Raw genomic sequence first — 12876 nt, 5'->3', positions numbered from 1 at the left:
GCAGATTTGAGGACTTAAATTTTATAAGTTAGCATGTTTGTTTTTTATAGGATGGTCAAGAAAACACCACAGAATTTGAATCCAAATTTTCTCTCATTTGAACAATCTCTTGCAAATTGGAAAACTGTCAATAAAGTAAGTTATTATTGGTGTTACCAACCAAGGGAAATTCTATCTTTACAAAGAGTTGTAAGAAAAATATACAAAATTCCTTTTATTATTTATTTAAAAGTAATTTATATTTTCAGGTGTAGATTTAAATGATAAGTTTAGATGTGTTTTTTAATTTTTATGTCTAATGTATTTAATATATTATAGTCATTTATTTAATAAATTAATTAAATAATATAAAAATAAATTTTATAATTATTTTATATATGAATGATGCAATTATCCGCCAAGGAAAAAAATAATCGGAAAAGAAAATGAGCAAAACATGAGAAAGAATTAATCCTCCGCCGCCCATCGGTGTTGAATGGTTGACATAAATAAAAATAAAAATAAAAATAAAAATAAAAGTAGGTTTTGGCACATGAAACAGTTGAAAAGTTAGGCGTGAATCACATGTTACATATGTATTACCGAATATAACGGTCCAACATGTGTTGCAAGTCTTCTCAATCCTATGACACGTAACCAACCTTCAACCCTAATAATTTGGACAATTAATTCGGTCTCATTATTATTAGCTGAATCATTAGATTTGATAAATTTAATTTAATCTTTAAATGATGAAATTGTGAAAAGATTTGAATATGAAGGCTTGAGATGTTTATTGATCAATGATGTGTAATTGTATTGTTTCTGTATTCTGAGTTACAAGATGAATATGCATTCTGTTATATACAACATGAGTGTAACGGTCCTATTGCTAATTTGTTCAATTCCAACGTTAATTTCCTGTTAGAGAGAGGTAGAAGCAGCATTTTCCCTTAAGGGAGAGGTGTTGCTCCTTCTTTCCTAGCTAGGCCTGTGATGATTTAAAAGTCTGAGACCAGTGACCATCAATCAAAGACCGTCAGTCCTTACGGGTGGTCTTTGCCTGCTGAGTTTTGCCATTGTGGTATGATTTGGTTCTTCAACAGAAATAATAAATTGTTCTCTTTATGAGTTAGGAGAAATTTAATAAAATTAGTATTTTATTCCGTTAATTATATAATTTTTTAAAACAAAAATAATAATTTTATCTTTTATTAAACTAAAATTTCTACAATACTAATGTGGTGTAACACTAAATAGTGATCTAATAATTCTTTTTATCTCTATTTAGCTTCTTTGTTTAAATTATAAATCAAAAATTGACTCAAATTCAATAATTTGTTGAAATTGATATATGCACTTACAAATGAGGAGAGTGAGTGCTCTCTCTATTTAGCTGATCAATTATAATAAAAACGTATTAATTATATGCGTGCGATTCAAATTAATAGACTAAATTAAATAACTCAAATAAATTTATATATATATATATATATATATATATATATAAAGAAATTACTATAAACGATTAAAAAAAAAGAGAAATTAATCAATAGCAAAACATTTGAGTTATAATTTATTCGATTTATTCTACTTCAATCTCAAAATAATTTGATCCTTGGAGTAACGTCCAACATACTTTTGACAGTATTGTTTCTCTTCTTTTTTTTTGTGTTGTTTTTGTTTCAGAGGTTCATTATACATTGATTCAAATAAAATAATAATAATGTAAAGTATAAACCGGAGATATTGGAGCAATAAGAAATGTTGCTTTTGTCTTGTGAATTGATGGCTAAAAATGGGTTTATTGGTCCTTTTCACCTTTCGTTTCTTCTAAACACTTGTTTATTATTTTTTCAAATTTGACCATTGGCCAACCCCAGCGTGCATTCGACGCACGCAGGCAGGCTGTTTGTATGCATTGCTTCCTACTTAGCCAGCCATAAAACCAATAAATAAAACATTATATATGATTGAGCAGACTTACATATAGTTCCATGCTTGTCAATTCTCATCCATCTTTTATATTGGAAAAATTAAAATGGCATTATCAAGATTTTTAAATTAAATTTATTAAACATTCGAGTTAATTAATTAAAATAAGAGTTAAGTGAATGAATGAACTAATAGAATTAGACTTGAATCTGAGCGCTACTAAAATAATCAAAATGAATAATTAATTAGTTGGACTTTAGTCTTTATAAATTATTTATATTTATTATTTTTAGTAACTCGAGATTTCTAACAAAATTAAAAGATAACTTTTTAAAAGAATAAAAATTAAAGTTTATTTAAAAATGAATTTCAAGCTCCATTGTAGTTTTTCATTTTAAATTTAGGACAATTTCAAAGAAAAAATGAAAAGGAAAAAGCCATATTTCTTCTAATAAAAACCCTAAGTAAGAAGAAGAGCTCCCAAAGGAGGCCTTAAAAGTAATTCACCATAATTTTGCCACGAATATGATAAATCTCATGTTAAATTAAATATTGAAATCTATATTAATGTGAACTCTATCTTCACTGCCCCAGTGACCTATCTTAGTTCTGCTACTGCTGCTTGTAACAATTAAATAGTCAATATACAACAACTAATCTATTTAAGAAGTTTTCAATTTAGTCTCCAAGCTGCCATGAGCAGCAATTTTTATACTTTTTGAGAAGCTGTTGGTACTTTGTTTAAGCAAACAAGCTTAAAATATTGCTGGCCTTCTATGCTACTCTACTTCCTCAAAAATAATTCAACATGTATGAAAGTTTGAAAGAAAGAAGAACAAATTTATTAAAAGGGTTTTATTAATCAATTTTGTCTTATATTAATTTAATATAATAATAATGTATTCAAATAAAACACTAAAAGATTATAAACACTTGAAGCCCTTCAAATTAAAATGAGGATAAAAACTTTTAATATATGATGGAAAAAGATACGAATAATATTTTTTAAAGCAAGCAGGACACTGTTAACATTGCTAATTTAAGCTAATATTTATATTTTAAAGAGAGTAAGTTTAGACGATAAAGATTATAAAATATGTATTTTATATAGCTAGTCATTTATTCATGCGTTCCACAATTGTTATTATTATTTTGACTATAAAATCAAGTTGAGTTTAATATTTAACCTTAATTTATAAATTCTTAAAAAATAATAACAAACTAACTATTTTTAGATATTTCTAATTTTTTTAAATTTTAAAATTATATTAATGTAATAATAAGAAATTATTTATTAATTAATTTTAATATATATAAATTAACATATCAATATAATCGATATTACTATCTTTTAAGATTAAAAAAATTTAGAAAAAACGATCCCTGATACTCCGATCTTTAACCATTTTTTCAAATCTACCCTTACCTTTAAAACGTATCGATTTGGTCCACCATGTTTGCGTCTTGTATCTTTCTTACCCACCCGTGTTTTGGCGTGTGCCACTAATGACATGGCGTCCACACGTTGCTCTAGTTTGTCTACATGGTTGCTCTGCTTTGTTTACGTGGCTGAAGACATAGAAGTGTCTCAAAACTCACTGTTTCGTCCCTATTACTTTCCCAATTTTTTCTCCAATTTTTTTCCCAATTTTTTCTTCATCATCTCACCAAAAGCCAACACAGTCGCATCCGGATCGATCTCGAACAGCTTCTCCACAATCTTAACATATGCAGTCTTATGTCGTTTCTCATCAGCAGCAATCGTTCCACATATCTGTGCTAGCTTCATGTCTCCCTGCTCCTCAGCTAGTCTCGCAGTGTTACCATGGGACACGAATGTTGCTCTTTCTTGAAATGAAGTGTATATGAATCCATGATATGGGTTGTTTTCGAATTTTGCATCCTTCACGAAGAAATGGACAGAATGAAAAAATAAATGTCAGTTTCTAATAAGAATCAAAATGGTGATAAAACATCAAGAAACACATAAGATGACTGACCATGCCACAACCAATGAGATACTGAACAGTCTTTTTAATCATTTTCATGTCTACTCTTCTTGTGAGGTAAAGATACTTGTTGAGAAGATCGCCATGTCTGTGCTCTTCGGCATTCCAAGCTCGAGTCCAAATAGCCCAAGGACTAAGTGAGGCACCAGTCTCGTCTCGAACTCCATCAAAATTGGGGATAGAATTGGGGAAAAATTGGAAAAAAAATTGAGGAAGTAATAGGGATGAAACGGTGAGTTTTGAGGCACTTCTATGTCCTCAGCCATATAGACAAAGCAGAGCAACCACGTAGATAAACCAGAGCAACGTGTGGACGCCATGTCATTAGTGGGACACGCCAAAACACGGGTGGGTAGGAATGATACAAGATGCAAACATGGTGGACCAAATTGATACGTTTTAAAGGTGATGGTAGATTTGAGAAAATGGTAAAGATCAGGGTATCTGGGATCGTTTTTCCCAAAAATCTATTATATAATTGAAAATTTAATTTATTATTGAATATAATATTAAAATATAATTTAAAATGTTATTTTCTAAATTAAAATTATTATTTAATTACAAAACTAATTTATTAGTTAATCTAATATTAAGATATAATTAATATGTTATTTATTATAATAGAATTAGTATCATTATCTAATTAGAAAACTATTTATTAGTTAATATAATATTAAAAAATAATTAATGTGCTATTTTTTAGAATTAGAGTCCATGTTTAATTAGAATATAATTTATGAATCCATAAATTAATAGAAAAATTTTACATAAGCTTGAATTATATGTGTCAAGAGTGAGTACACATGTCAAAATAAAAATTTTATGTGTCAAAAATTAAGCATACATGTCAAAAAGATTTTAAATATCAGAAATAATATATATATATATAGTTTATGTATGTAATATCCAAAATTTTTGAATTTAAATTTAAATTTATTTTACTAGGGGAATTTTAGTAAATAAATGCTTTAGTGTTTAATTGAGCCTTTAATAAGATATTCTCAAAATAATAATAATTGATTACTATAAGTAATATTTAAATTTAATATTGCGAGATATAATTTCATTATATCAATTTTCAGTGAAATTAAGGTCTAGTTTTATGACTTTGAATAAATGAATCAAATTCTATTTAAATTAACTTTAATACGTGTGTATATCTCAAAAAAAAATAAAGGATTTAAGTTCTGTTAAATATCATCTATTTAGCATCGATTGTGTTTTAAGAAGCTCAAAATTCATACTAACTTAATTGATTATAACTAAGTATAATGTATATGTATATATATACATGTGTGTTAAAATAAATGAATAAATAAAATAAGGGTATAGCGACTTTTTTTAAGGGGGCTCAAAGGCATTTTTTTCCCTCTCAAAAAAATTTGAGTTAGGTCCCTATGCATATTCCAAATTCTACCTTTCTCCCTCCCGTTACCGTCGACCTCTCCTCCTCTAATTTCTGTTTTCTGCCGTCATTGGACGTCGAGCTCTGGCCAAGGGAAGTTCTCAGCATCACCAGCACCGTGAGCCTCCTCTTTTCGCCTAAAGCCGTCGATAGCGTCGAAGGAGGAGGAAAGAAAGTTGCCCATGCTGCCAAAGTCGAACCACCTCGCTATAGGTGATTTCTGGCCAACCTGATGCCGGAAATAGCTTCCCCAACCCCTAAAACCCCAACATGGACAATTGCATCCTCTGGCACCGCCACTAGACTGATGATCGGAGTGGGTGTGGTTTCATCGGACTTGTTCGGTTAATAGCGATTTTTGGTAGCCTTCTAGTAGTCATTTGGTGAAGATAACTGCATATCCCGACTCCTAGCACTCCGATCTATAGATTGGCATCCTCGGATTCCATTTTCATGACCGTCGAAAAATTTCAGCGAACGGACTCCGGTGACCTCGTTACATGTACTAGCGGGCAGAAAATTTGTGTCGGCTTCTCGATTTATCGTATGTTAGTTCACGAATTTTAACTTGTCTCGGTAAAAACATTTTAGACTTGAGGACTTAATTAATTTAGCTTGATATTTATCTATAGTTATACAATTTTATTAATTAGTGGTTTTAATGTAGTAACCTTATAAATTAATTATTAGTCTTATTGTGGCTTAATTTTGGGTAATTTGAATTAATAGTTGGTCGGATATGTACAATGTTTACTTGTGATTAAATTATAAATTTTAAAAAATTATTTGTGAGTTGGTTGTGAAATAAATATTTATGTCGGACTGTTAATTAATATTTGTGATCTGAGTTGTATTGCAGAGTCCGAAAAAATAATGCAGCTTTAGTGAGTTGATTCTTGTTAAATATTTGGTGAATGTTAGAAGTTTTTCTGGCAGGTTATGAACGCGTTATACCGGGGTAGACGTCCATATTTTTGGGAAGGTTTTGCCGAATTTTCAGTAGAATTTTCAAGTTAGGATTTTTAGGAAGCCTAAATCTAGAGTCTAGGCCTAGAATTAATTATGAAGTATTTTATTAATTTAATTATTTTCTTGAATAAATAATCCATCGGTTCAGTCAGTTCCACTAAAGGCGTAGGAGCAGCTAGAGGAAACTTGGTAGAACTATGAGTTAAGTGTAAATTTTATTTGATTAATAAATATTATTATTATTATTATTAGCAATATTAATATTATTACATTTTATTTTCATTCTTTCCAATATTATTATTATTATTACTTATTATTTATTATTATTATTATTATTATTATTATTATTATTATAAACATTATATTATTAATTTATATTTTTTATAAATAACGTTATCTAATTTTAGTATTTATTATTGGATCGAATAATATTACAAATGCTTGTGTACCATGTTACTTTAATTTTTATTGATGCTAAATTAAAACATGGTTTGGGATGAGACAGCAGTAGAACATGCCACATGATGGGTTGTATCAAGACCGTGTGCGTACCGCTATAAATCAAATATAGGTAATAGAGAAATATTCATGTTGTGCCATAGTCGAGCACAGCTCTTTGGGTTTAATGAGTTTTGATTTGCCGGAGGATAGGTCCCTAGTTGAGTATTGCTTTCTGAGCGCCGGTTGTATTAGTATTTAAAATAACCATACTGGATATAAGGACCCTGGTCGACCTTCGCTCTTAGTTTTATTGGAATAAAAGAGTCGAAAGTCTGATAGAATTAAGGGTTTAGGATTCTGATAAGATACTCATCCCGTATATATTAAATTTGCATTTTTTAAAATTGTGATATGACACGTATTTATTATTATGTGATATTCTATATTATTTAAATAATTATTTTATATAAATGGTTGCTTTTAATTCAGTCTATATGATTTTAACTCACTCCAGAGACTGACAGTCTTAATTTATTTATTTTTCAGGTGACAGCTAGGTCCTTCACAATTCCTCTCTTTGAGCAGCTCGATTTTTTCCTCGAGCTTGACGTAATTATTTTTCTTGTATTCTTACTATTAAATTTCTAGATATTCTACAGTATTTAGATTCAAACTTAGTATTCTATCCCGCATATGATGAATAATCTAATAATATATTAATTTTTTTATTACTGATGAATTGGTATAAATTGTATTCTAATTGTATGGATGAAATATTAATATATTGAATAAAATGATATTGTAATTAAGTTATTGTTTAGTCAGACTTGCTACGAGTTGCAGTGGTTTTCGCCTAGTCATTCTCTGGCGTCGGTCACAGGCGCAGAGATCAGATTATGACAATTTACAAATATGTCATGCGAATATTCTTAGGAAATCTTTTGTTTTAATATTAGATGTATTTATCGTTTCTTCTTCTGTGGTATTTATTTTTAACAAGGTAAATATATAATAACAAACATCAGTTTTGAGTAAATTCCAAAAAGAATGTTTGAATTTTTTTTAATAATATTCTATACATTTATTCTTAAAATATTAATTGACAATAATTAAAACTAAAGACAATCATTATAATAAAAAACAGTAGAAATACTATAATTTAAAATAATAAAATAATAAATTAATTGTGTTTAACCATTAGTTATGAAAGTTTTTTAATGCTCGAGGGCTATGTCATTCTAACACGGTCTTACTAATTTTTTAATTAATAATTAATTTAGTCATTTATTAATTTAATTTAGTAATAATTAATATTAATAATTTATTAAGTATAAGTCTAATTTTAAAAGTCTAACTCTAATAGAATTTTAAATCATTAAGTATAATTAAGTGTAATCTAAGATCTAAGAAGTAATAAAAAGATAAAATAATTTTCTAGTTTAATTAAATGCTCTTATAATTATTTTTCTGATTGTAGTTAAATAAATATTCAAGTCCATCTCTCTAATTTTAAAAAAATATACTAATCTCTTCAAGGTTGAATCCTTTAACTGATTGACTGCAGACATATTTATAACTAATGTGATAAATCGAAAATAAATTACCAACTTTTTATGTTAATATTCTTTGTACAAAATTAAGGTTTCTTAAAATATCTAATGAAAAAGTAAAATTAAAAAATTAAAAATAAGGAATAAGAATAAAAAAGAAAAAAATCTAAAAAAGATTATTATTTTTGTAATATTATTATCTAACAACTAATCGTATTGGTAATGAAAATATTTATTATGAGTTTGTGTTATGCTCAAAAATATATAAATTTTATTATAATAATCATAACAAATTTTATGAAAAGGATATATTAAATAAATAAAATATGGTAAAAATAGAGAAAAAATTGAAAATAAAATGAAAAGTAAACCTTAATAAATATTGAAATGATGTTAGATTGGAACTTTAATAAAAGAAACGTTTGATGAAATGAAAACTTTAAAGAAAGAGGCATTACCTTATTAACAATATTAGGTTTTAATACAGAGCATATTATAATTTTTAATTCTAAAGTTTCTAACTAAAATCTTGCAAACGATTATTGCACATTCAATGGTTTAGTAGAGTGTAACTATAAAATTGTAAAAGAATTAACAACTTGTATATTATCAATTATAAAAAAATTAATATTTAATTGAATTTTGTAATTTAAAGATGTATATTAGTTATTTTCTAATATCGAAGGTGGATTAAAATAAATAATTATTTTAAATATTTAATTGAACTAATATAGTTTAAAGTTTATGTTATTTGATTAATTATGAAAAATTTATGTTAAATTAAGTAAATATTTAAATTTTTATAATTTTATACTTAATATTTATTTTTTATTATAAATATAACAAGTCTAATAATTAAGACTCACGTGCATCGTCATGCAGATGAAAATTAGTTACGGTAAAATATCTCTATAATAATATTTTATATAGTTTTAAAAAAAATTTATCTCAATCCGAACCAATTATAAATAAGAATAAATTTTATATTATAATAAATTATAAATTTTTAAATATCATCTTAAAAAATATTTTTTTATATAGTAATATTTATATATATATTATAAAATACACATTATGCTATATTTCATCTTACTGAAATATTATTTTATATTTTTAATTTTATTTGTATAATATAATAAGATATAAATATATTTTATTTTTAATTATTATTAATAAAATATTATTTTATTAAAAAATTAAGAATTAAATTTAAAAAATTTTAATATTTAAGTCTCTATTAAATTATAATTTTTTATAATTATAAATTTTATTTGATGTAAGTGTATAATTTTAAGAAAGTTTTGAATTGACGAGAAATGTTGCTTTTGAATTGATGGCTAAAAATAAATCATTGGTCCTTTTCACCTTTCGTTTCTTCTTAAAGACTTCCATTATTCAAAATTTGACCATTGGCTACTCAGCATCATCACTAGCCAACCCCAGCCTGCATTTGACGCACACAGGCAGGCTGTCATTTATTTATTTATTATAATAATTTTTTTTTATTATGTCTACATGCTTCCTGCCTAGCAAGTCAAAAAATAAAAAACAAAAGATAAATGTGATTGAGCCAACAATTAGGAACGTATAGTCCATGCCAAGCATGCATCATTGCTTTTCCATTCTTATCCATCTTTCTTTACGAGAGATTTTTAAATAAATTTAGTTTATTATATTTTTTAGATAAATTAAATTAAATATTAAAAATTATTTTATTTATTAATTATTATATTTAAAATAATTTATTTATTATTATTATTAATCATTCATAATAAAAATTAATCAATATAAATACAACGATTAATAAATAATGTCTAATATTACTATATAATTGATTGTCTGAAAATAGTGTGATAGACTGAATCTATTTAAAATTTTCTTCTTTTATACGTAGCAGAAAAATTACAATTGTGCTAAAAAAGTACAGTAGTGATAAAAATAAAATATTAAAAGAACATAAATTAATATTCTATTTTCTAGAAGGACTAAAATTTAAACCATTAGTAGAAGGACTAAAATGCTTGTTGTTATATATATATATATGGAACTAAAAAGTTTGCTGAGTACACATCAGGAACTAAAGGAAAGGACATGAACCAAAGTTTTTTTGAAGGTCAATCTGTCGTGCTATTGTAGTTTTTTATTTAGGACCGGTCCAATAAAAAAAGAATTTCACATAAAAAAAAATTCCACCATTTATCCATCTTTCAAAAGAATTATAAAAATACCTCTGATTTTTTATTTTTTTTTTCAAAATTATAATTGTGGTTTTAAAAGGTACATGTTCTTCACTTTCTTTATCTTCTTTTTTGGATCTCCAGTCAAATAATGACGTCAATTACTAATACGGCTCGCTCAAGGGTTTTTAGGAGTGGAGAGTCCATTTTTGACATCGGATTTGGCAAAGGAGGCCAACAAACGGCTGAATGAATAACAACAATAAGAAAAAAAAATAAAGCTTGAATTCTTGCATATTGATTCGCAAGATGTAGGCAGTTTGTACCGAAACAAAAGGTGTAAAGGAGATGGTGACGTTAGGAAGACCTCATGGTTGGAGTATGGGAGGCTAAGGTGGCAGGAGGAGGGAGAAAAGAAGAGAAAAATGAAAATAGGAGAAAAGAAATAGAAGAAAAAGAAAGAGAGTTGTATAGAGAGGTTAAACTTGTTTTTCTGCAAATTATAAATACCTAACGTATACCATGTTACAGTTGTTGAATATTTTCTTAGTTGAATTTTGTTTTAATTTAAACACTTTTAGATACCTATTATTTGGCAAACAAACTTTTCTTATTCAATTATTTTTGAATTTGAATCAAGTATATACTTTTTTTATTAAACATGTATATTTTTCTGTTACTTTTTTTATTTATTTTATAAATGTTCTACATTCTATTTAACTTTTTAAAATACTTACAACTAGTGTAAATATTGATTAAATTATTTATTTCAATTTTAATATTGAAAAATTAGTATTCCATATTATTAAAATTCAAACATAAATATAATTAAAAATCAATATATATTTTATTTAGTTTATATTAAAAGTATATTAGATATATACTTTTTTCTTTAATATTTTACCCAACATATACATTTTTTCAACTTATAGCAATTTATCTATCTAATATTCTTAACATATCTCTAAATTTCTAAATTACTAAAATATGTTTTAGATTATTTATTTATTTATTCATTAATAGTATTATAAAATTAAATAAAAATACAATAATATCTCACAAAAATTTAACATATTTTAAACTCACTATCTATTAAAATATACTAGTATATATATATATATATAAAGTATGTCCAATATATACTTCTTTTTATTTTCCTTTTTCTTCATGTTCGATATTAAAAATTCATATCCAAATTCTTAAATTAGTAAAATAAATTCCCAATTTATCTTTGTTCATTATTGATATCTCAAAATCATTCATAATGCAATAATATCTTACAAAAGCTAAATTTGTATTGTTGAATCTAGAAATTTTTTGAAAGTTTATATTTTTTTCGGGCTGATGATTTAAGGTTATATTCTCTATCTAAGGATAATTATAAATACGTCTATAATGTTTGTTTTATTATTCACTTTCATCTCCTTACTTTTAATAATAACATCATTCTCCCTTCATCCAACCTGATGAATTGATAAAAGAGAACACGCAACATATTTCAATTAGATTTTTAATTTTTTTATTTTATGTATCAAATTCTTAACATTTTGTATGGGATAAAATATTTTGATTCTTGATAGAAATGACACTTCAGCAATTTGTGACAGCCTGACCTAGAGAAGCGGTCCGACGAGTGCGGAAAGTGGATGCTGGGGCAAAAATAGGATGCCTGGACAAGGAGCAGCTTCTGGCAGACTTCTAGGGTAGCAACACTTTAACGTACGGGGGTACATGAATGAATCGAATTGTACATCGAAATAGAGTGGGGAATAGTTCATAACATATATGTAAAAGTTGAAACTAATCATATGAGGTGTCTTTTGGTTGTTTGGCTGTGGAGTTGTAGGAACTCCAAAGTTAAGCGTGCTTGGTTCAGAGAATTTCTAGGATGGGGGATCTCCTTGGAAGTTCTCAAACCCGCCAAAGGGACAAAACCGTAAGGTCAGTTGGGGCCAAAGCGGACAATATCTCATGTGATTTGGTTCTGGCTCATTACACACTTTGACTAACTTTAAACTAATTATTGAATAACAGAACAATTTTTGTTGAATGGTATACGAATATGAGCGATGAAATATGCTAATTTTGAAATTATATAAATGAAAATGTACGATAAGGTAAAGCTGAGGAGGCATTTTTTTTCCTTCTAATCTTAGATGTTTTCTAAATTTTAAGCTGAAATGTTCAATTTGAGTTAGTTACACAAGAACCAATTGAATAATAATTTCTTGGGAAACTACATTAAAGAACACACCCTTAATTTATATATTTAAGAATTATCCCTATATTAAAGTGATTGATTGAATAAGGAGCAAACTCAACATAAGTTTACCTACCTATCATTTATTATGATCGACTATCTCACATAAATTGTAAGTATCATGTGAAATCTGAAGTAGTGAAGTCTACAT

General features: G+C 26.6%; 1 protein-coding gene across 1 annotated transcript; it reads right to left on the bottom strand.

The window, feature by feature from the left end:
* Positions 1 to 3372: 3372 nt before the first annotated feature.
* On the bottom strand, positions 3373 to 4243 carry LOC107262125 (stearoyl-[acyl-carrier-protein] 9-desaturase, chloroplastic-like). Its single transcript, XM_015725946.2, has 3 exons — positions 4222 to 4243; positions 3915 to 4180; positions 3373 to 3817 (listed from the first exon to the last, which is right to left on the bottom strand). The coding sequence occupies exons 1-3, from the start codon at positions 4241 to 4243 to the stop codon at positions 3527 to 3529; spliced, it is 579 nt and encodes a 192-aa protein (XP_015581432.1). The 3' UTR covers positions 3373 to 3526.
* Between the last annotated feature and the right edge of the window lie 8633 nt (positions 4244 to 12876).

The sequence above is a fragment of the Ricinus communis genome, chromosome 10 (assembly GCF_019578655.1).
Source record: "Ricinus communis isolate WT05 ecotype wild-type chromosome 10, ASM1957865v1, whole genome shotgun sequence".
Classification (NCBI taxonomy): domain Eukaryota; kingdom Viridiplantae; phylum Streptophyta; class Magnoliopsida; order Malpighiales; family Euphorbiaceae; genus Ricinus; species Ricinus communis.
The sequence above is the reverse complement of the archived record's forward strand: the minus strand, read 5'-3'. Positions and strand labels throughout refer to the sequence as shown.